The sequence below is a fragment of the Centrocercus urophasianus genome, unplaced genomic scaffold (assembly GCF_019232065.1).
Source record: "Centrocercus urophasianus isolate 14NV4802_14NV808 unplaced genomic scaffold, USGS_Curo_1.0 seq_13, whole genome shotgun sequence".
Classification (NCBI taxonomy): Eukaryota; Metazoa; Chordata; class Aves; order Galliformes; family Phasianidae; genus Centrocercus; species Centrocercus urophasianus.
Genome location: NW_024884475.1, coordinates 29,105,596 through 29,130,989, shown reverse-complemented (window position 1 = coordinate 29,130,989; position 25,394 = coordinate 29,105,596). Strand labels below are relative to the sequence as shown.

At 38.1% G+C, this 25,394-nt stretch overlaps 2 protein-coding genes across 39 annotated transcripts in view; one reads left to right on the top strand and one right to left on the bottom strand.

The window, feature by feature from the left end:
* CUNH4orf47 (chromosome unknown C4orf47 homolog) overlaps positions 1–25,394 on the top strand; it is a 94,525-nt gene that overhangs the window by 57,082 nt on the left and 12,049 nt on the right. The gene's annotated exons all lie outside the window — the stretch shown is intronic.
* SORBS2 (sorbin and SH3 domain containing 2) overlaps positions 10,827–25,394 on the bottom strand; it is a 185,431-nt gene continuing 170,863 nt past the window's right edge. For 31 of the 32 annotated variants that reach the window (XM_042811805.1, XM_042811812.1, XM_042811813.1 and 28 more), the window contains 3 exons: positions 16,281–16,330; positions 13,694–13,800; positions 10,827–12,927 (listed from right to left, as the gene is read on the bottom strand). In XM_042811805.1, coding sequence (XP_042667739.1) covers positions 12,866–12,927; positions 13,694–13,800; positions 16,281–16,330 — 219 coding nt within the window. In that variant the 3' untranslated portion in view covers positions 10,827–12,865. The remainder of the gene's footprint in view (positions 12,928–13,693; positions 13,801–16,280; positions 16,331–25,394) is intronic. The other variant, XM_042811821.1, reaches the window with a different exon arrangement.

The window sequence follows — 25,394 nt, the reverse complement described above, 5'->3', positions numbered from 1 at the left end:
AAAAAAAAAAAAAAAGGCAATATTATATCACAGGTTGCACAGAGATGTGGTTAATGCCCCGTCCCTAGAGACTTTCAAAGTGAGGCTGGATCAGACCCTGAGCAACATGATCTGGCTGTGTATGTCTCTGTTCATTGCAGGGAAGATGGGCTAGATAACCTTTAAAGGTCTTTTCCAACTCCAAGGATTCTATGATTCTAAGGAAATGTTTTCCTGATAAATCAATACAGTGGATGTACAATAAATAAATAAATATAAATATAAATATGTGTGTGTGTGTGTGTGTATATATATGTATATATATATGTGTGTGTGTGTGTGTGTGTATGTATATATATATATATATATATATATATAAAATTAGATTTCATTACTAAAAAATACCAAATGTTTAATACTGACGCATCCTTCTGTATACTCCTGGAATGCTTTGTTGCAGGCTATAGAAACAGAATGAACCTGGGCAGAAACAACAAAAAAAAACCTCAAAGTGTGCATTTGCTGTCAGAAGTGTGATAAACCTGACCTATTCTGGAGCTTGTTGTCATAAAGTGTACTGAGCCTCTCTGTAAATTTTGGACAGTAACAGCTAGGATACTAAGTGGAGCCTTAAAATCACTTACACATGTGGAACAGTATGTACTTAAACTGGCTCTCCAGAGGTGAAAGGCCAGAATATTCCCTTCTGCGTGGCCTGACTTCTATTTCAAAACACATGGGTATATGGGAAATCTTCTTATAACAAATGTTTGCAATTTTATAATGATTTCCCAAAGCAGCAAGATATGAATAAGTACAGTTTGAAGTCATTTCTAATTGAACTACCAAGGAACAGGAATAGTTAATAGCTTGGATCTCAATGCATATTTCATCTCAACTTTTTCTGGTGGATGTCTGATAACCCATCTTTATATTTTCCTGGCAAAGGAGAAATTTTTTCATTTTTTCATGTTTTTAATCAGTATGACAGGCAATTCTAGTGTTCTTATCATGCGTCTAGCAAAGTGGAGGAGTGGGTTTCAGGTGCTGCACCCCTTTCCCAGGCATTAGCTGGAAAACATGTGAGGTAGAAAAGGGTTTTCCTACAAGTCCACCCCATGCTCCAGTTTTGCAGTTGTTCTGAAACAATGATTTGGCTCAACTGCACTTTCACTTCAGATTTTTGACCATCATTTTCACATGGCTCTTGTACATCTCTCTGCTGGACAGGTACTGAGAAAAGGATAAATGTTGTGTCTGCAGGCTCATTAAACTTGGTATATGCTCTCTTTTCTACAAGAAGCTGCTTGCTTATAAAGTGGGGAGTAGTTGCCTTATAGCTTTTCAAAGTCTATGTTAAGGATGTGGTCCAAACAAGCAAATAAGTGGAAAGTAAATTTCTGCTATCATAATAGATGTTCATGAAATGGAACTCTGAAATATAAGCAAGTTGAAAGAAGAAACTGAAATTTTCTATTTTAAAAGACTTGTTTCACTAATCATAGATGCGCTTGTTTTGAGTTTTTACCTTGCCTGAAATCTGTGCACTGATTTTCTTGTTTGCCTTTTTCATTTTTTTTAAAAGGCAAAGGAGGAGTTGGAGGCTTGTATGAAATAATGTGATTGGTATGACTCTGCTTTTCAAAGGAAATCTAAAGGGCATTTTAAGTTGAATGAGATGCTTAGTCACCTTAAGGCATTGAGTCCTGCTTGTCCATCCATTCATTTGCAGAGAAGTTCCCAAAAGGAAGACATTTGAATTTCCATCTGTGTTTTTATAATTCCCATTCGCGCACTGGTTACCTGAAGTGTTACTTCCATTGCAGCATTTCTGCTGCCTTTTTCTGTGTTATCAGAGTTAGATATTGTTGTGACTTGAGAAGAAATTTCTTGTCCTTTATTGGTTTATCTGTGAATCTGATATAATGTCAGCACATACTGTAGTTATGATTCTTAGCCAAAAAGTAAGTCGTGAAAGACTTCTCAATTTGCATGCCTAATTATTTTGATCCTCCAATTTCATGCTTCATTATTTTTATGAGAACTGAATGTTTTCTGCAAGGACTGTATAAGAAAAGTGTCTTGTCCTTCTGTGCTAAAAGCCAGCAGAAGGTATGGTGGAGAATCCTAAAGACTAGAACAGCAACATGACTCTAAGTTGTTTTTTCTTTTCAGTCCATTCAGTTGTTGATGGTTCTGCTCCCATTAATAGCTAGGATCAAACGTCACCTCTGAGTTTGGCAAGCTGATCCCTTATTAGGTTTAAAGTTAAAGCCCATTTTGGCACTGGGAATTGAAAGAGCTAATTCCAGAAGAGTAAAGTTGGAATGAAGTTAGCAAGGCTGTGTGCCAGCACAACAGATCAGTCCAGTATGCTTCATAAATTAATATGCTGACTCTTAGATATATAATCTTTTACACAGCATAAAGTAGTTGTTAAACAACTATCTGATGTGCTTGCCATTAAGTATTACGTGAATGAATAATGCATAAAAATTGTTAGATTTCTGAAAACTCTTTCATTACATGTATTATAAAGCTGCATTCAGGAAAAGAGTTAAAATTCTTCATTAGTTGTGTAATGACACATATCTACATGGACTGTAACATAATTCTTCAGACACCCAGTACTGCCTCTAATAAAAAGCAAAGTCTCATTCTGTGTTTCTAACTAGGCCTTTTTCTTGATTATTTTCTTGATTTCTATGACTCTGCGTTGCTCTTTTTTTTTTTTTTTTTTTTTTTTTTTAACTATATGATAACTGACCTCACTTTTTCTGGAAGAAAGCTTATCATATTTATTAAAGGTGTGGTAAAAGAGATCTGATGGGATCAAGAGACTTATCTCCTGTTCTTCCCAAACCATAGGGGTAAAAATGTGAGTTACTACTAGTTTGTTCATAGTGGCTGCTGGCTGTTCTCACAACTGAGCATCTCTGATAGTGCTCTGACTAAATGCACATGGACCTGTCACCTGTTCTGTATGCTGCTGATGAGCAGATGTGGTCATTGTAGGACTCTGGTAGAAGTGGAAGAAGCTGCTTTTCGGATGCCTTATTACTGTTTGGCTGAGACCTTTTGCAGCAGTTGAGTAGAAACTAAAACATCTTGAGAGGGCAAAGGCTGCAGAGAAACAGCTATCATGATATTCTTGAGTGCATGAGCTGAAAACTGAAAGGGTATCTGCATTAGTGTAAGGCAAAATCCATTTACTGGTGTTTTAAGGATACTAATGATAGGTAAGGGTATGTGTTTTCTTGCATTGTGTTACACAACACATGTCAAGCATTGACAATGCACTGAAACTTGCAGGCTGTGTGGCTCTTTCTGAAGCAAGTGAGGTGATAAAGAGCAGGGAAACAGTGGAGGCAGTGGAAGGAGCATTAGTTCTTCTAAGGGAGTATGTTAATTTTAAGTTCATTACATTGTAATTAGCAGCAGTTGTAAATCTTTAGAGGCTGCTGGATGTTAATGTTTCAGATTTTCCCAGTCACTTCCTTCTGGGTACATATCAGATGATGTGTAGTATTTTTTATTATTATTATTTTTAATGTGTTTTTTGTCATTGTTGCCATTGTGTGACTTACCGTATTCTGAGACTAAAATGGGGATGAGGTGCTGTGGTACAATGTCCCTGCTATGAATATACATTGTTATTTTAAAATGTGGTCTTTAATGTAGAGCGACTACAGGCCTGCAAGATTAGCTGCCTTCAATAAGCAAGGTTAAAAAGCAAATTATAGCATAGCAAGTGGACAGATCAATACAGTGGGAAAGGCATACAACAAAAGTGCAGTGATGGAAGGACTGGCACAACAGAGAGGTGCTATAAAGGAAGGGAAGAATATTGCTCACCCATATCAGAAGATTCTAGGTTTACAGGGGAAAGCTTCACCAAGAAGGGATCTCCTGAAAGGGATCCTTCCCCACTGGCAGTCAGCCCTTAAATGAGGTTTAAGAGAGATGCAGCCAGACTCCAGCCCTCCTGGTCACACAACTGAATTGCCCTCACTTGTGCTCCCAGGGCTGACTTTTCCTCAGGTGCTCAACCAATGGTTCAGGCTGTGACTCAATAGTTCCCATACATATAGGAAGAAGAATGTTTATGTGGAGATTACGTGTGCTGCTACTAGAGAAGGAGCTGACCTTATTCTGCAGCACGTGATGTAACCAAAATTCCAGAGAACTTTGGGAGGTTCAGGACTCTAGAGAAAGATATACAGTATAATTTGTCTTGACTAGCAAAACCTGTCAGGCAGGAGGTGGTAGCAGTTTTTCTCTAAGAAAAAATGCTTTCCGAAGAGATTAGTATAGTTAATAAAAAGAGATTTCCTTTAGTTGTTACTGGATGAAATCTTGCTATTCTTGGAGTGGTGACGTTTCTGCCAACTACCATAAAGATCAAAATTGTGAGCACGTGTGTATGTGTGCGCGTGTGTGTGTACATACATCTCTCCCTGTGGAAATATGTCAGTGTATTTTTTTTTTTCCCCTCCTCAATTACTGTTGTCAGTAAAAGTTTATATCTTGAAGAAGATATGAAGTGAGGAGTCAAATAAAGAAGTCACTTCTTGGTAAAGAAGAAAATGCCTGTGCTGATATGACTGTGATTTGTACTTTGTGCCTGGTCTTTAGCCTTGATGAGATTATCTTTTAAATCAACTTTTTTTCTTTTGTTCTTTATAATTTAAGTGTTATCTCACTTCTGACATCAAGAATGCCCTCTATTGTAAATAATGGGTTAATTTAAAAAAAAAAAAAAAAAAAAAGCTAATTCTGAAATATCTTTATACTTACAAGGTAGGAGGCAAAGCTACCCGTCTTGTCAAGGGCTCCTCATTTTTTTTTGAAGTTTCTCTTCATTTTGATCTGTTTGTGGTCTCTTGTGAGAAGAGACTTCATATACAACAAAATTATGAGATCATGGGTACAGACAACAACACACTTTTTGTGGCCTGAGTACCAAACATCCTGAATGTTTTTCTCTAAGAAGCAGGCGTAAAAAATATGCAACGTACAATTGTTATCTGATGTTTCATAAACCACTGTATTTTATATCTAGTTTTCCATTTCCAGTTTTCTGTGTGGCTTGAGTTTAGCATTATGAAAGTAGTTGCTAAGGGAGAGTTGGCTGTATTACTGGATCATGACAAACAGCAACAGCTGAAAGACAAATATGGTGTTCTGTTTTAAGTTTAAGATGGGATGAGAGCCAGAGATCATCAGCTTCAGATTGTAGCAGGCCACAAAACTGGATCTTAGAATCTTGATGTGCACTGTAGTTACTCAGGCTTGATACTTAAATTTAGCTTGTACTTAAGTATTTTCCTAGTTATAATTTTGATTTCTTTCTGCTAATTAAAAGGACATAACCAGCTTTTCCATAACCATGAATTAGTTGCTTAACAGCAAAATCAAATACTGAATAAAAGTACTTAATTATGCTTTTCACACTTTGCCCTGATTGCACTTTTCTTTGCTTTTATTCAGTGAATGTAGGACTAAATATGCAGCGAAAAAATATTTGAAAAAGCTGTCAATACTGTGAAAGAATGTCAGTGCAGTGTCGGCAAAAACCAGCAGAAATGTAACTATCATGAAGTCTTGTCTTTATTGACAAGTAATTACTGCATTTGAAATAGTTAATGTAGAAACTGTCAGATATGAATATGCACAAATACAGTCTTAAACCAATATTTACATGTTCATTTTTGCTTTATTCCAGTATGCGGGGAGTTAATACTCTTATGTAGTTGGAACTTTTGCTCCTGAAGTTGTTCGGTAGTATAGAAATCCAGGCCAGAAATGGAGGGTAATCTCTCCATAGGGAACACCCTTAAGGAAAATTCTCTGTTTATAGAGGAAGTCATTTGAAATGGAGTAAATCTACCTTTCAATCATTACCCTTTCTCTCCACCTCCCTGATGATGACCAGGAGGGCCATGAAGATGAACAGGGGGCTCCCTTATGAGGACAGGCTGAGAGAGCTGGGGCTCTTCAGCCGGGAGAAGGTACTGAAGACACCTCTTGGCAGCCTTCCGGTACCTGAAGGGGGCTTACAAGAAAGCTGGGCAGCAACTTTTCATAAGGGCGTGTAGTGACAGGACAAGGGGAAATGGTTTTAAACTGGAAGAGAGTAACTTAGACTACATATTAGGAAGAAATTCTTTACTTTGAGGGTGGTGAGATACTGGAACAGGTTGCCCAGCAAGATTGTGGGTGCCTTCTTCCTGGAGGCATTCGAAACCAGTCTGGATGAGGTTTTGAGCAACCTGGTCTAGTGGGAGGTGTCTCTGCCTATAGCAGGGGTGTTGGAACTAGACAATCTTAAAGGTCCCTTCCAACATTCCATGATTCTATGAAGATTCTTTGTCAAGTTGACTGTTTGATCTGATAGTCTTGCTCAATGAGTATATGATGCAGGTAGCGTTTTAGGGGATGTCTGGATAAGATGGTGCATGAGACAGAAACACTGAATAGAGTAAAACAGATCCTTAGTATTTTTCAGTTCTAGAATGTCACCTTCCATGCCTTGCAGTCTTTCCTTCAGTGAGCCTCTGAGGATTGATGAGAAGAGAATGAGTGGTGGAACAGGAGGGAAAAGTAAGAGCCCCATAGAGCACATGAAGAAGATCTATAAATAGTGCACAGAGCTCTCCATTGGCATGCAAGCATTGCCATCTACTACCTCAGACATTTTGACGCATTAATTTATTCTCTTCCTTGGTTTAAGAGGGGGAAGGGCTGATTCTCACCTGTTCGAATATTTCCAGTTACATGTAGAAAACACCTATCTATAACAGATGAATCAGTAGTAGTGTAAGAAAAGCCTTTTACAGCTCCCGCGCCAGCCAGTGTTTGTACATGTTTCACATTACAGCTGCCAAGTGTTAACCCTCACTCCAGAGTGGGAAGCACTAGCTGGGCCCTCCTGTGCTCTAGATTTATCTGGCTAATGGCAGCAGCAATACAATGACCCACTTAGAATGACATGTTTGGGCTACTCGTGCTGCCGTCTACAGCATTGGTTTGTGCTTACCTGTCTCAGTGGCAAGGGAAAATCTTGATGCAGGTTTAATTACCCTACTACACATGTGCGTGATGTTTGTAGAAAGTTTTGAAATGAACTAAAATGGAGTAGGGGCCAAAGAAGTATTAAAGGGCCCAATAGTTAAATAGAAAGCTACTATTCAAATTGGCTAGAGCTAAAATGAGGCATGTGGAATGGGTCCAAGGGAATACAGGACCCCCTCATAGAGTGAGATGGGAGCTTGTGACAGAAGTTTCTTCTCCTGTGTGCAACTGTCTGGTAACCGTCTTGACTGGAAGCAGAATTACGTTATTCTTGGGGTATTTTAAAAATTGATTTTTTCCCTGGTGGATGGAAAATGTAGGAGGATTACTGTGCTATGTGTGTACGTGGGTGCAAAATAACGGCCTCAGAGTTTATTTGTGTTGGCAGCAAGAAATGTAAATGGTTGAAGCTGGAGTATCTGTTCTGAAGATAAACCTAGCAACGCATTTCTGGTTGTCAGACAACACTTGTTTTTTCCCTTTGGAGTCGTTTGTGATGTAATGTCACTGTGCAGTGGAATCCTCTGCACCAGATCTGCAATTAGACGTGACGTCACTGCTGCAGCTGCTTAGTGGGATAGCTCTTTCAGTATGAAGGCTTTCTACTTTCTGCTAGATTAAAAAGTGTGTTAGTACGTTGCTCCTCAATGACTCCCAAATATAATACTAGATGGCAAAACTCTGTAACAGTTTACATATGGGACTCACATCAAAGCAAATGAAACAGGAGTTGGGAGTTATGGATTCAGAACTGTTAAGGAAGTAAGGTGCAAAGTGTTACCAACCAGCAGGATGAAAACAAAAACTGTACCTGCTGTATTGTTCAAGCTCTTCTCTGGTTTTGTCACTGCATGTTAACCTGGAAACTTAGTCTTTCTTTGTCTTAGAGTGGCAAAAATACGTGAATAAGAGCCTGTATGTCACCAGCATCACTTCATTTGACCTAAGCAGTATCTGAGTCAGGGATGTGCAAGCAGAAATTCATTTTTCTCTTTCCATTTCAGTGAATTGTATCATATTCTTGGTAGATAAATATTTCAAAAGAATGCATTAATGAGAAGAACAGATCCTATGGAGCAATTTTGGCTAGGAGTTTAAAACTTAGCTCGTGTGGCACTGGGGTAGACAAAACAAAAAAAGCACTCTTTGCATCCAGTCAAATAGCTGTGTGGTATTGGTTATCTGAGGAGTTGCAGAAGAAAGCCTAAAGCATCCCCTGCTTACTTGGAACAGACGAGGTACCTCTTTCTACATGTTGGACTGGGAACTTCCAGGCTCTGTAAGATGGGTGGATTCAGGTTTGTGTCTGATTGGTCCTTACTGAGTATAACAAGAGATTATGCTGTGTAAACAAATCAGAAAAGGCCAGTAGTTCAATTTTTAATGTGCTGTTGCAACTGTGGTGGTGTGTACAATTTGACTTCAAGTGAATGTGTCAGCTAGACCCTAGAGAAGGGTACCTACTATCAGCTGTGCTGTGCAGTGGGGGCAGCTGAAGAAGTGTGTTCTGGGTTCTGCCCACACTCATACTTCTTGATGTGATTAAAAACCAGCCCTGATCAGACATCCAGTTGCTTCAGTGTTTCTCTCTTCTGCGGTCTTTTTTTCAAACTAAGGTAGAAAATGTATTAACAATACGATCCTTGAAGCAAATTCAGAATCTATTGACTTCAGTGGAGTTTGCTGTTAACTGAAGCAAAGCCAGGGTTTCCCTTACAGCATTCATAGTTACATGGTACAATGACCTGAGGTCTTTCTAGAGCTGCTTACTTCATAATTCTAGCTTCCCATTAGCTCGTGCGTTGCTTTTTGGAATCTACAGGAAGCACCCTGTGTTCCTGCCACAGTTGTGTATAGCAGCAGCTAAAAGGCAGCTGGTAAATACCAGGCATTGCAGAATGACAACGTACTTGGCTTTGGCACGGGCAACAGAATGTTAAAACTGCTGGGGTGACCCTTAGCTTTGGGATATAGTGTTACCTTGAAAAGCTCATGCCTCAGTGTCCCTGGTTGGTTGGTGTTTTGTGGAGTTGCTTGGTTTTGTTTTGTAGTGGCCTTTGTCTCCCATGCAGGTGATGGACAGCAGGCGGATAGCTTGCCAAAAGGTAGGCAGCAGAATCTGCTGCTGTTTGGGGAAGCTCTGGTTGCATGACTTTTTGATCTGTGATGCAGTGCAGCTGTGCAATGAACTTAGTTTCAGGAACGCTCTAGCAGACTTTTCTCAGCCTGCCAGTATAGCTATCATGTGATAGCATTAAAAGAAAATCCTAATAGAAGTCAAGATCCATGCTACATACCTCAGTAAAATTAAGGAGAATTGGTTTGCTATACCATTTTCTAGAAAAATCTGAGGTCCTTTCTAGAAAAAAATCCTAGATGTTAAACTGACTGACATAAAATTTTACAGGTCTCTCTTCTCAATTTATCTCTAGTTCTGGTTAGAGATATAGCACCTTCCAGTTCTGTGCATTACCCTCCATGAATTTATAGGGAAGTATATCAGAATTTTACAAGAAAGCTCAAAAAGTCCTTTGGTCTGTTACTTAAATAGTGTAGGAGGAATTTCAACAGACATTGCTTATTCCAGTATATTTTGTTTACCTGGACAGAACTTGCACCTCCATGTTGTCCTTTAATTTTACATTTCTGGTCATCTTGCAACACTTTTTGACTAAACCACAGGCACTACAGTTTTTCTTTTCTTTTCTTGGTGTCAGTGACTTGCAATTCTTATTATGATCTATCCTTACACTTTTTTAATTCCCTCTTGCAATTAGCAAAGAGAATTCAGATGCACAGAATCACCCAGCCACAGACAGAAGGGCAAACCACGCAACATGTGCTCAGCCATTAGTTTATAGAGCAAGAGATGTGTTGTGGGTTTAAGCTAACTTAGTGCTGTAAGGGCATGTTTACCTCAGAGACAGCACTGCTGCCTAAATTAGGCCTTGTCCAAATTGAAATCACTCCCAGCAGAATGTTTATGCTGACAAAGGAGCTCATTTGCTGGCATTTTAACAGCCCAGCTATTGTAAAGACAAAGCTGTGCAAGTCAGAAATAGATTATTTGTGCCAGAATGCGGCACTCTTCAGCAGTAAGAGTGCAGAGCAGCACGTCTGGAAGGTGTCATCCTGGCAGTGGAGGCCAGCGAGGGCTGGAGGAGCAGGACCAGGGAGCCCGGAGGCACCAGGAGTAACCACACAGGGAAAGAAGGCTGCTGCCTGTATGCTCTGCTTCCTGTGGGTTTGGGTTTTGTTTGAACAGCAAGCTGCTGTTTGCCAGGCAGAGGCATTAACAGGACGTAACTCAGTGCTTCAGGCAGAGTCCCAAGCATAAGATGCTCTCTCCCAAGCCTGTATTTTCCTTAAGTCTTAATTCTAAGCTTGTTTCTCTTGTTTTCCTTTTGCTAAGGAAAGAATTAGGGTGTGGAACTTCTGTGAGATACAAAGGGCTTCAGTAATGTACTTTATCTCTGTGCTTCAGGAGCAAAGGCCAGCTCTGGTAACAGAAAAATTACCTTGCATTAGCAGTCAGTGCAGAAAGCCCAGGAGTTCCTTTTGGATTCAGGAGTTATAGGGGTGACACTGAAGTGGATGAAGTGACAACTGTGTTGACAATACTGGTTGTCCATATTGCAACCTGTGTATGCTCAGTGGTAGTAGAAAATCTCTGTAAAGGCAACACTGATTGTACTTGCATGTAAAAGCCTAAAGAGCTTTGTAGCACTTGAGTATCTGTTACATGTATTTGAGAAATGACTGGGAAACACTTGTGTACTCCAAGCAAAATTTATTAGAAGTCTATTCAAGAAAAAAACACAGAGACCTTTTGCTTGTAGGAATTCAAAGTCAATTACCTGAAAGCCAGGTATGAAAAACCTGTATTTTTCTAAAATCAGATACAGAGTAGAAACAGTACTTTTTAAATATCACAGGCAACAGATATTTAAGTCTTCAATCATAAATGGCATCAAAGATAGGAATTAATCTCACAGCAAAGCTGCATGCAGATCTAGTTTAAAATTGAAAGCCTTTGAAATATAAAGCTTTTGCCATTAAATCTGCAATAATAAAGGTATGCTGCACAAAGATGTTTCTTTACCTTCGTCTTAATGACATTTCTCAGTAATAAAGACATATGTACATTTAGATTTGGCTGGTAAACCATATTTTAATTAATAAAATTTTGCATAAAATGCTATCTTACAGAATTGCACTATTCAGATGTGCTTATGGTAAATAGAGAAAGTAAAGCAAAATGCATTGAAATGTTCTGTATGTAAAGAGGGTGAAGATCAAATAAGAAACTTGATTTTTTTTTTTTTTTTTTTTTTAAATCGACAACCAAATGGCTCTGTACAAAAAAGCAAACATATGTACAAAATGCTACAGAGGCTAAATACATGTTGATAATTTCAGTCCTTTACCCATGAGAAATGCAGTAGAAGCTTTTGCCATCTATAAGGTGCCAAAGAAAACAAATCTGACTTGGAGAAAAAAAAAAAATCAATTTTTTTTTTTTTTCATGAAGTCGTAGTCATTATCATCCTGTGCCTTAATTTAGTATGCTATTTATGCTTACGGTTGCATATGGAGAATATCTGTTTTCAAATACTTGATTCATTCAGGAAAAAAAAAAAGACCAACAACAACCCAAACCCTCTCAAACGTATTGATTTTAATACTTGTGATTTTTTTTTAATGTACTAAATTCCTAAAAAAAAAAAAAGTGTAACTCAGATTTTGTTAACATACATGTGTGTATATATACGTGTGTGTGTATAGTGAAATAAATCAGTACATGATACTTGTGAATGTTTTTCAGGTGGCTATGTTAGAGGAAAAACAATCCTTCGCACTAACACTGTTTACTTGCTGCTTCTTAAAATGCCTGTGGTACATAAAAACACTAACCTCTCAGATTTCATGCTGCTGACTATTACAACATTTTGATTACAACCATTTAATGTCATATGACCAGCAGGTTGTTATTGTCTGTGCTTATATCACTGTCTGTCTCTTCTTTAAATCCTGTTTCCTGAGGTTTTACACCTCTTGCACTTCTTACCTTTGAAGAGAAAATGCTGTAGCTTTAATAGGGAAAAAAGGGTTTAGCAAATACCATTGCATCATCAGAACACTTGCAGTTCTTCCATTTTTCACTACACTTGCTTGAGATTTTACAGTCACTGTGCATAAGTTACAACATACAAGTGCAGGCAAAAAACCTATATTATAATTTGTCATTGTAAACCAGTACAATAGGCAAACCTGTGATACAGCAAAGTGAAAGCAACAAATGCTGCCAAGCTAATAAGAATATGAAAACTCAAAACACCTTTTTTGTTTGTTTTTTTTTTTTTTTCTTCTTAAATAGTAAGCAGCAACTTTCCCTCTGTTATACATGCATGCTGAAAAATTTTGTTTTCCCATCGCACTTCATGACAGTACCACAAATGTCCCAAACAGGAAGGCTTTCTCCCTCTCCTTACACCCCCCACCACCGTAGCAATTCTTCTGGGTACCTCTCATCAGGCTTTTCCTATCGTGTTTCAAATAAAAAGAGTTAAAAGCAGGGAGTACTTATAGGTAGGGAGGATTCCTCTTGTTTCAGAAAAGCTTAGTTATTCACACGGTAGTCGTTGCTGTAATACTGCTGGAACGGTTTGGCAGATGGGATGGGATGAGGATGAACTGGATGGCCTCTATTTGAGACTGCAAGCGAGAAAACAGAAGGCCAGCGTAGCATGTTTTCTAGCAGCTTTATGCAGATATGTTGCAGAGATGCAGCATAAATAAGAATGAAAAAAATTCACAGCCTCTTGACATAGTTTCCAGGGAAAGTACCAAAGAATTTGGTTCTTCTTGAAGTTCCTGAAATTAGAAGCAATAGATGAAAGAAGGCAATAATAACAGGAAAATCTCTATGTAAGCACGTCCTTGAATTTTTTTTTTTTAATATTTTACAAATGTATCTACTGTTCTTTACATTAAATTAAGTGAATTTTGTATTTCATTTGCGAGTTGTGAATTTTAACAAATTATATCTGCAGGAAGGAAAAAGCAAATATAGGCATATCTGATTGAATTATATAGCTCAGTTGAAATCTCTTCTAAATCTAATGTGCTGAAATTTTGACTTGGTGCATAGAAATCATTTAGTTTTAACGGCATCATTTGTTTGTAGTTAACTAATTTGGATTTTCGAAATGCTAAGGATTAATAAGATGATAAAGAATTTAGCCACTGTGTGCATGAATGTTTATGCAATGATTTAGCCACCTTATTTAGACCTAAGCATCTGTTTGTTCAGTAATACTCAGTTTTCACAAGTAGTCAGTTCTGTAGCAGTACTCGTGTAAGTTTTTATGAGGAGCAATACACAGTCCACTCTGTGTCACTGTGAGAATGATAATAATGCTGTACAACAAATTAGAAGCATGTGTCAATTCCCAAGTGCAGAAGTGAATGATCACCCATTAACTTCACAGGATTTTGGTGGGGATTTCCCCTGGTAAAACCAGGTTCAGGTTTATTACAATGAATGCCAAAGATTAATTAGTTTGTAAGACACCAAACAAACAGGGCAGCAGAGGTCAGGAATAAAGAATATATGAAAAAGCAACCATTTAAAACATACCCACAAACCATCCATCATCACATTTTTCCATCACATCAATGACATCACCCTCTCTGAGCTCCAATTCATCTTCATTCCTAGGAGTATAGTTATATAGAGCCTGAAACCTTAAATAGGACAAATGTTGCATTTTAAAAAGAAGAAAGAGTTCTTTGCATTGTCATTAAAGAAGCTGTTTTAAACATTAACTCGTAAGTAAAGCTCCCTTCAAGCGTAAGAAAAGGGTAAAAGGGTTTGTTTTGCTTGGTGGAAGATATCAAGGCTAGTACCCAACTTTATCCAAAAGAATGGGGCCGTGAAGACTGAGGCTACAAGGCAAGCCTGATGGCACAGTGTTGGTTAAAACACGATTCTGTTTAAACATTTTATAGTTGAGTCATCAAAGTAGAGAATGTAATTTCTTAGAGGGAGGCTGTAGCCTGCACTATCCTCTTAACCCCCATGAGCAGCATTGAAGACCATGCTTTTTGCTTTGCTGATCCTGCTGTCCTTACACTGCCATGGCAGAGCCAATGCGTACCATACAAACACGGCCCCTGCTGTGTGATGTGGTGTGGATGCTGAGGAGGGCAGCTCACACATACTGCCTCTGAAAGTGGGGACTGCCCTGGGCTGCTTGTTAGCACCTACTAGAGGAGGGCTGGCACCTGGGAGCTCTGCACGTAGAAAGGTGGCTTACCTTTGTGGGAAGGAGGGCAGTAATTGCTATGTGGAAATAGCTATAACCCTTTCAATTCTTAAAACTGCCCCTGCTACATCAGTCCCTTGTTATTCACAAGTCATCACTGCTGGGGTGGGTTTTTAAATTTGTCCTTCTATGCATTAGCTAAGTGGCAAGCAACTCCAAGAAGCAAGGGTGACCATAAATGAAACCTGAGGCAGTGGCCTGCACCTGGAGTACTGAGAAGGAGCAGCTGTTGGGTTCAGGCCTCTCCTCAGTCAGCTGCCCCTTGCTGGTGGGACAGCCTGTGTTAGCCTGGAGTTTTCCTCTGTTGTGTAACTGTAGGAAGAGGGCAAAATGAGACCCAGCTATCTACAGGGCTGAAATAGGTGGTTTTACAAATTGTTTCTGTCGTAAAGGAAGAGGAGGTAGGCTGGCAAAAATGTGTGAAAGGGAGAAAATATTTTAAAGAGAGCCCGAGAGAAAGATTTGCAGAGGTAGTGAAGGCTGAAAGAGACAAATTGAGCTGGTAAAATGAAAAAGAATAAGTTCCAAAGTGGAACACCTCATAAGAGGTAGACCACAAGTTAGTATATGCACTTATACCTCTTGCCTTGAATGTGCCTGTCACAGCAGCCTCAGAGATGAACAGGGAATAAAACAGATAAAGTTGAGAGAAAAAGAAGGCACAAAAAACTGTACACAGTGACTCCCTTCAGAAGAAGGAAGCTAAAAGGAAGGTGTAGACTAGGGCAGTCACATGTGAAAGAGGGTGAAGTATTCCAGCTCTGTCATCTTAGTCCTATCTAGCTAATCCATTTTCATAACTCTTTTTGTAGTCATTTAATTCCCTTTTTGATAATTTCACTTAGAATTCCTTTTGTTAGGAAATTCTTAAATAGGAAAGACTACTAAAACTTATAATACTGACAAAATGCATATTCAGGACAATATATGGTTGACAATTTAAATATATATATATATTTTTAGGATGGAGTAATTTTAGTCATGCACTACTAAAATCCACTGAAGAACATTATTTAGATAATTATTGCTTACAAAACAGGTAGGTGCTTCAGTATGCTTAGCCGTCCCACCAACAGCTTGAGGAAAAAATGAGAGATTGAAAGCAAAACGTCCAATTTTTATTATATATTGTTTGTGGTCCAGTTATCATTTGATAACTGCTCCTTTCTTTTCTTTTGCTGTTTCTTCAGCTAAGCTGTTGAACATTTTTAGATGCTAAGCCCTAATTGCATGCAGGAGAATTCACCTAGCTCCAAAGCTCGCTGATGCTAGAGGAAAAAAATAAGAAATTGAAACAATCTTGCACTGAATTTGCATTTTAATAGCACCAGAACAACCTTACAAGTTTCATTCTGATTGCTTGCGTTGTAAAAATACAACTTGAAACCTAGGTTCTTCTCCAGTTCTTCAAAAAGCTTTTTTGTATCTAATTTTTAAATTGCGCATGTAAATTACACAAAAGTGTTTCTGTGTTCTCATGATTAATGTTATCAATTCACATTCAGAATGGTTTCTGGCTAATTTGCATTGCAAGAAGAGTTGAATTAATGTAAAGACTGTAATTTGTGTTCTGCTAAGATAGAACAGTGGAGACAATAAGAATAATTCTGAAAAAAAAAAGTCAAACCTTACAAAATTATTGTCCCTTTGTGGTATAAATGATGGAGAACATTAAGTTGGCAAGTGTGAGTTTGATGTATGATTACATCAAACATTAAATTATATGACTGAAACTTTGTCCTGTGGGACTATGTTGGATATCTTCCTACATCATGTGGTTATCTGTAAATTTACAAAATCTATTCATAGTTGTACTTGGCAGGTCAACAAATTATCTGAGAATGTGCTGGCTGTTGCTTAATTGTTAGGTTTGCTTTAGTAGACAAGAAGTATACTTACGGTTCCCCCCCACTGTGTATGTTTTCATGAGCAAGCACAGGGCGCTGTGGCTGAAATGAAATGATTTGAAATGTAATAAGGATTTATAGTCTAAGATCCAAGTAGTTGGATAGGCGTATGATGCATAGTTGCTTAAGCTTTCGTATTCTACTTTGCTTAAAACAACCCTCCCCACACACTCAACCTCACAATAAATTCTTAGGAGACGCGGCAAGCAATAGGCTTAGGTAGGCTTAGAAATCTGATTTTTTTTTTTTGAAGAGGACAAGGTAAAAACTAAAACAAAACTTAATTTTATCCACAGTCTGTTTATGGCATAGTAGAAAGTTGGAACAGAATGAAACGGATGTTTGCTGCATCATCGCAGTGAAACAAAAATAGCATTAGAAAAATTAGATGCAAGTGATGAACATTATACATTACTTGAAGTATATTTTTAGTTAAGTGAAACAAAACCTCGAATACTTAATTGCAGAATTTAGACCATCCATACACAAAAGAACAATCCAATTTACATTACACACAGTAATAACTTGGCAGGCATAACATGCTATGCTTTAATTCCGTTCCAGCTCAAGGGGCAACACAAAGCCATGCAGGCTGTTGGGAGACCAAGAACACTAAGAATTTTTGAAAGACTGTATGTAATTATTTGAAAATAACAACACTTCTACTTTAAGATGGAAAAAAAAAATGTATTTCCAGTGCAAATTTTTAAAAGAATTATTTTTTGTGTTAAATCTCACACCACTAATGTCCAATAAAGCTGCAAATGATGTAAATGAAAGATATTAATCCCCCAGTGGAAACCTGCTTAGGGAGATAATGACTTAACAAATTACAGCGTAGCCCTGGCCTGAAAGAGTGCAGGAGCAGGTGCTTGGAAGAGTGTTGATATGAGCAGCGTTGATTGAGGATGCCCTATAGTGTTGAGGAGACTGACAGCTTGATACCAGTGTAGGAACTGCCACTATTTTGAGTACGTGGGTGTCAAACACAGCTTATAACACTTTCTTTCATGAATTGAGTAGATTGCAATCTGATCCTGAAGCTGTGAGGCTTTTGTTAGTGATTCATGCTTCTTTCATTCCCATGTTTGGCTATTCCAGATCATCCTGCTTCAATTTTCTCTAAGATGATGCAGTCTTCCATGGGAGAAGCGTGTGGTAACTAACCCATAGCCTACTAGTAGAAATTGAAAAACTAGTGCATTTTAATATTCTTTTTTTGTACTTCCCAGCATCTCCAGATGTAATTAAAGGAGTTAGTTTATTTTCACAGTGGCTGTGTATTTACTTGCAGAAAATATCATGAATATTTTCTGCTTCATCTTTACAGTCTGTAGAGTGTAAATTTTTAAAGGTGCCTAAAGATGCAGGCAGGTTGATAACAAAACTTATTCATAAAGATGAGACCTAGGGAGGAAACAGGTTTTGAAGGTTCAAAAAGGTCTGTTTTTACTCTTTAATCCTCTGTTCACCATCGTATTCCTCTCCTCCATTTGTGTATAAGAAAATTATTACTGCAGAATCCAACAACAAAGCTTGCAAATTAGACATTCGAGTTCGTGGTAAATCTCCTTCAACAGCTGAATTGTTGAACAAAAAAAGAACATAGCACTGGGCAGATTGCTTCATATGTGTATTGCAATCCGGAGTTTATCTTAGTCACAAGCCTGATGTAATCTGAATGGCAAAAACTGTCCGAGATGCAAGAGAATTCAACCAAAGTTATGGATTTTTCTTGTAATCAATAAAAACCAATGTAATAAATGATACTGTGAATGATTTTAATGCTTTGAATATATGCCATGCCAAGAAGAAATTTGGTGAATTTTCTTTTTCTGCATATGCTTCAATACTAGAATATTTTACTGTTAGTTAACTACCACAGAAACAGATGACACAAGATGATGGCGAGAGATTTTTCTAGTAGGAACTTGATGTTCCTACTACAGAGGAAGTTTTGGCAGAGTCAAGATGTGGGGAAATTAGGTGCTATATCTGAACAGGAGACTTTGGAATGTGATCATCTATATTACCTGAGCTTATTTTAAGAAGCTTTTCCCCCATTTTTTTTTTTCCTAAGTTTTTATTTCTTTATACAGTGGCATTAGCCAGAATGTGCAACACTTATATTCTAGCCAACGGTGTTGAAGAGATACCATGAAATTTATCACCATAAATGCTAAGTTAGTTTTCATGCTAAGGAAGTAGGCTTTCAGCTATGGATCGGTTTGCTACAGTGACCTGTTTCCTTGGTTAAAATAAATAAATAAATAAACAAAATAGTAAGGCCTAATCTAAAAAAATGTTAGGAAGTGTGTAATCAAGTGAGGATTCCAGTGGTATACTTGATCTTCGTGCATTACTGATGTGCCCTTGCTTGTAGTAGTTCTGTAGAGCTCTAAATGTATAAATGTATTCTCGTGGTTTTGGAATTAAATTCATGAATGCACTAAATATTGACTAATACAGTCCCTTCAGCATATTGGCTGCATGCCATTTATTTGGACTAACAAGCAAAATTAAAATAGGTCTTGGGGGTTTTTTTGTTTGTTTGTTTTTTTGTGCGTGCGTGTGTGTGGATATAATTATTTTCTTTATTATGGACTTTCTCTGAGATGGTGCTGCTCCAGTACTATAAAATTTCTGGTCTTCCTATGATTGTCTCTGTTCAAAGATGGAGCACTGACAGTACAAAGTACTGTCTCCTTGTACCTTGCAGCAAACAAAGGCCTTCCAAAAAAGCTAAGACTTTGAAAATTAAAATAACCTGCATATCTTAAATTGAAATTTTGAAAAGGAAGCACCTGGAAAGAAGATGCTCTAAATCAGGAGTGACTACATGGAAAGCAACTAATTCCAAGTTTTAAGTGTCTAGTGTTAACAAATTGATGCAGAAAATAATTCATCCTTAAAGGAAAAGTAAGGGCAAAGGTAACTTTAATAAACTAGAAGTACTTTTAATCAAGCGTTGTTTAGGACAAAAAACAGGCTATATTTGCAGACCTTTGATCTCTTATATCTTGTAGCACTGGAAATACTGTGCAGTACTGCTGAGATACAATACACTAATGGATTTATAACAAGTTTGGCACATGGAAACCTGTTGGCTTTATTCAGACATAGCACAGAAGCACAACAGGAAGAAGACACAACATACTGATAGTATTCAGACACTTGGGCAAAAACAAAATACTGTAGACACTGAGCTCCTTTAATATGGAAATGCTGTTACTGCACACTGGGCATCTGGTACCATACCCTGTGTGAATAGCTGTGACCTCTGACAGAGGAGCTGCAGGATCTCTTAGTCATCACAGGGCTACGAGGAGGTTTACCCATAACAAATATCTCTCTCTTTAAATTAGCCTAGAAAAACCACAAAAATGTGTCAATTGAGTGTTTATGAATGAAGCATCTTGGGATTTTTTGCCACTTCATTCACGCATGCAGATTGGATGTGCTTTCCTTGGTGAGAAAAGGCAAGTGTGCTACAGGTGCATGTAATAATATTGGTAGTAGATAGTATTTTCATTTTTGCACTTATCATTTTCTCAAGGGCTTGCTGCTCTGGCACGTGCACTTACGCATTAAAGTTAAGTCATCATTCAAGCACAATGCATGCATTTGAAGTAAGAACAGTTGTTGGAAATCTATCTACTGAAGTAGCTCATTTAATACAGGAAAAGTTCAACAGCAGACAGCAGAAACACTACCTCGAAAATACAAATGACAAATGTTGTTATTTGTTGCTGTTAAACAGACACCACACTTTAAATTTGCATTTAGAAAGCAAATTCGTACTTGGTGGAAAGTACTTCAAGGAAAAATCCTAGTTTGGTTAACATCACCATTAATCAGCTAAATACTTGACATGAACTGTTCTTAAAAGGATGGGAGGCAAATGTGAATTCTTAAGCCTGCTGGTGAGTAGAAAGGCACGTGATGCTAGTGGAGTCCTCGTATGGTGGAAATCTCTTCTTTGTATTGTTTGTCTGTTTGTTTGCCAGCAGAAAGTGGTAAGGCAGAAAACCCTTTTAGAAGTTGGTGAATGGCCAAAGAAGGGAAATCAGCAGAGGTCAAGGAGGCAGGAATACATCAGTAGTTCTCCTCTGAAAGTATCTTTACAGCTCTTCCTTTGCAGGATACATTCTTCCCACCATCATGGGTGGAAGTGATGCTTCTCTTCCATATAGCTACTTGTACTCTACTGTCCAGAATCTGAGGTCATGCTTTAGAGTTGAGCCTTATTCCAAATACGTATATGCATATGGATGTATTTTTACATTAACAGACATTATGAAAGTATAGAGTTTCAGGAACTCCTTTGAACAACTTCACTGGTAGTGCCTGAGTCCTGGAAATTTCTGCTTTTTTTTCTTTTTTTTTTTTTAAGCTACAACTGTCCTGGCAATTTTGTCACTGAAACAAATTTACCTACTGCTGGAATGAAATTAAATCTTTATCTCACTTCATAAATATTGCAGAAAAGAATCTATTAATTTAAGAAATTTTCAAAAAGAACCAGAGCTAGAATTCTTTAACATCACTCCCTCAGTTTCGTTCCTCCTAGTTCTTGATACTGTGGCTCTTGTATCTGCAAAGCTGGAGCCACGGCCTGTGTTTACTTGTGTTCCGTGCTTCCCACCATGCCCAGTAGATAGCAGTGCGCTGTTTAAGAGGTTGCCAGGAGTAGAAACCACCCCCCCCTTTTTTTTTTCCAAGAAAAGTTTTTCCCTCCGATTTCATCTGAGATTAACCTGCCTTCCTTAAACAAGGACGAGACATATCAGGATCACCTAAAAATGCCTTTCTGCTGCTTTTATTCAAAGTGGCAGAAACAAATGCTCTGCTGTGTTTCATAGCTTCCTTGAAGTAGAAGCCCATGATAGATTCATACCCTAGCAAGAACTCCTGGGAATAATTCCCTTCAGGAAAACAATAAAAAAACCCTGCAACTTGCAGACCTTAAGAAGCCCATTACACTTAAATTTTCCATTAACACACTGTCTAAGGATGTAGGCTTTTCAATGATTTCTTTAAAAAATAAAAAATAAAAAAAAAAAAAAAAAAAGGAGCTAATGATCACTTTTCCCAGGACGATTTCTCAAACTTTTAATGTGACTCTTTTTCCTCATCACAAGGACACTCTGGGAGTCATCACTGGAAATTGATTTTGGGTCTAAACTGCACTGAGAATTTATCTGCCTAGGGCTGTAGACCTTGTCCAGAACTCATTTTTCTGCCACAGAATTGCAGGCTGACAGAAAGTGTAGTCTTGAAGAGAGAATAATCTTTGTTTAGTCCTTGACTAATTGATTTAGAATGTTACTCTGTGTAGCAGTGCTTTACTGTAAAACTTAGAGCTGTTTTCCTTGGCTTTGGGTTGAAATTTAAAAAGTGTTTTCAAGTACAAATATTGCTTTGTTTCCATTTACTTGGATATTGTTCAGTATTCTTACTCAGATGAAAAAGAAGTCCTGGCATGAACTTTTGTAAGTGAGCTGAAGGTCTTCTGCTCTGCTACTATCTTGGAGGGCTACTTCACAAGTAAGGTCTCATATTACGTTGGCCTCTGATGTCAGAAGTGGATGTTAGTGGTATGGAAGTAGACGTTAAACCTTCCCATCTGTATTCCACTGCGGTTTATTGCAGTGTGGTGGATGGCAGCAGAGGGGCAGTCTGACAGCATGGTGTCTGGCATGGAAGCGAGTATGAACCAAAGGTACGTCATTGAATTCCTCCACATGGAAAAAATGGTACCCACTGATATTCATTGGTGCTTGCTGAATGTTTGTGGAGACCAAACAGTGTGTGTGAACACACTGAGGTGGTGGGCGGTGCGTTTCAGCAGTGGGACCACGATAGTGGATCCACCTTGGCTGGTACAGGTTTTCACTAGTGCAGCATGCAGGTTCTTACCACTGGCAAAAATGCATTGCTAATGGTAGTGACTGTGCTTTTTAGCTGAAAATTTGCTCTATCAAATAGTGTTATCATGCTCCTTGTAACTGTTGTAGTTTCCATGGAAAAAATAGGAGGCATTACTTTTAGAGATACCTATGTATTTCAATATATTATAGAGATTACAGTTTTTCCTCACTTTTCATTTGAAGAAGGCCTACCTTAATCCTCCACATGCTGTTACTTAATGTTAGTAGGGGAAACAATAGATGCTTAGGATTAGCCTTGCACTTATTAAATATTAGTGAAGATTTTCAAGAATCCATGCTTGAGAAGTGCAGTTACCTTTACCTTCAGTGAATCTTTCTCCTGCTCATGTAAAAGTTTAGATATGAGAGGAGGTGAGAGGGAAGCAGCAGAGTGGGATGTTGTAAGAACAGAGTGAGAAGCTGGTGTGTTGGCAGAGTGAAATGGTAGATTTGAATGAAGGTGGAAAGGAGTATCAGACTCTTCTGATGTTTTCGTAGAAAGCAGAGCTGTCTTAAACAGTTAAAAAAGATAAATAATTATGCTATACAACCAGATGTTATGGATTTAAAACACACAATAAGGAGTCATGTAACAAACATGGACAGTCAGAAATAGGATGCTAATTTTGATTATTTGTCAATCTACTACTATGGAAGAAAATTCTTCCCTCAAAAATTAAATTACTATTTGTGGCAGTGGATTTCACCTTTACTTTTACTGTTTTCTCCCATGTCATTGAGGTCAAGTAAGGGCAAAGGAAGTCTGCAAAATCTTTCTCATTGATTAGTTTTACATTTGGCCTAACACATTTCAAGAGCGAGACTGTTCAGGCAGTTGCTTTGGGTGGCTCATGCAAGCACGTAAAACAAACGCTCTGGAAAATAAGTGCTGGACAGAGAAATTTTGTTCTAAAACTGCTTGGAAATGACACAAACTGTGGCAACATTATAGCATTTAATGGCTAGCATGCATTGGAGATAGTTCATTGTTGCACTGTTCCAGAGGGGAACCAGGGCAGGCTGTATGGGGAAGGATATGTTTAACGTAATCTGCCAAACGTAATCTGATCTGTTTCTAGTCACATTCTAGAAACAGTCTACTATAAATATATCGGCTGGTGAAGTGACACGTGAGGTACAAACACTTGAGTCTCCACAGGAGATGCATCCTTCCCTCTGAATAATGCTGACAGCATTTCTGGGGTCTTGTGCTCAGAAGGGTGGCACAAGAGGAGAATGATTCCCTGGCTTTTTGTGAAAGATGAGAGAAGTCAACAATGAAAGAAGGGAGAGGAGAAGCAGGACTGAGATACCCAAGAACATAGTGTTGTCAGCACCTGCTTATGAGGAGGGACTATGCTTTAACTGACAATTTTTATTCAACACCATAGAATAAAACTGTGCCTGCACACAGTACAATAACATAAATACAAGGAAAAGAAGAGAAAAATTATACTAAGTTACTTATCTGAACACAGAAGCCATGATTTTTGGAGATTAAAATACCTTATAGATACTCGGTGAGGTGCATCCTTCACAACATACTATGGAATCTCCTCTACTTCCTACAGGAAACGCTAAATCGTCATGTATCAGATCCTCCTCTATATAGAGTTTTATCAGTTCTTCTGTTGTGTCTTCTGATTCTCTGTAGAAATCTGATTCTTGAGGCTCTGACTGATCTCCTAGGTCAATTGACAGATCTGCTGTACAGATTTCATCTTCATTTTCAGCATTTGCATCTGGCATGGCAGAGATGGAACTACACTTATGTGGCAAAAGGATGTTGCAGGTAGAGAAAACATGTTCATCTTCTGTGGTAGTATCTGATAAGTCTCTAGGCATCTTGAGAGATGTACTTGGCTTCTCAGTTCTCAAGTCTTTATATTTTCTTAGTTCAGTATTGTTGCTTTCATGCTTATATGTTAAGTTATGAGATGAACTGGCTGAAGGTGAGATGGAGGCAGATACGAGAAAAGACTGAGGAAGAGCTGTAGTGGAGCTCAGAGAGATCTCTGTATTTGGAATAAAATCATTTCCCTTAACTTGATGAATGCTACTATTTGGGGAGATTGCTAAAGATTGGGATGTTAATGCCAAAGAACTGAGTTCTTCTAAGTCACAAAGAAAACTGTCTGGAAATTGTGGAGGTGGTAAGATACATAAGCTTGAAGGTGAAAAACCATCCGTTCTGGAAAATGAATCATTAGTGGCATCCTGGAGTGTCTTTTGATCATTGGGTGACCAAGAGGAGAAATGGTATCTGGGAGGTGGGGATAGTGCTTGGAAAGGCAACTTCAAAAAAATAAGAAAAACATGGGAATTGAAATCAATAAGCATGACAGAGAGCTGGGATATGAGTAGACTGGAAAGCCAAATGTCTGTGCCATCATCTGGATTAGAGGGTATCATTTCAGTGAGCACGGGTGTCTGAAATCATTAGTACATGAATCAGAACAGCAGAAAAGACATTTGAAAAATGAAACTGTATCAGGTTCTGGCCTCGGCTTAAATGTCAAACATCAAGACAAATCTGGATCATTACATTCATGAGGGTGACCTGCATTTGATCTGCTGAAGTTATGTTATTTATGGCTTTCTGTTAGTGAGCTTGTCGTAGGTTATTAAATCATACAATTAAAATTAATGTGATTTCCCCCTCCCCCTTCCCCCCCCCCCCCCAAACCATTACTATTATTTTGAGCATAGGATTGTCAAAAAATACTTCTGATGCAATTTAAGTTAAGCTCTAACATCTGAGGTGATTTCTAATTATCCTAATGTTAATATTTGTACTTCTCAGTACATGCTTAAGAAACATCTTAAATACATAGCATACTTTTATTAAGGCATAAGTATTTTTCGTTGAAAGTAACCCTATCAGTTTAAAATGACATCAACATTTGTGAAAGGTACACTCAATTCTAACTGAACGTAGGCAGCCAACAACAAAGCTTTAAAATAGTGACAGCACAGTATACAGCAGTATATTTTGAGTACCATTACATAATATTGATTGAAGTATCCTTCTGGTAAAAGAAACGTCCTTTTGTAAGAATGAGACTGGTGAGTCATACGTACACAGCATCAGTAGATATCCATTGCTTCAGTAAATACTGAAAATGCATTTTTATAACTATTAATCCTCAAAATTAAAATTGAATGAAAATGGTTTG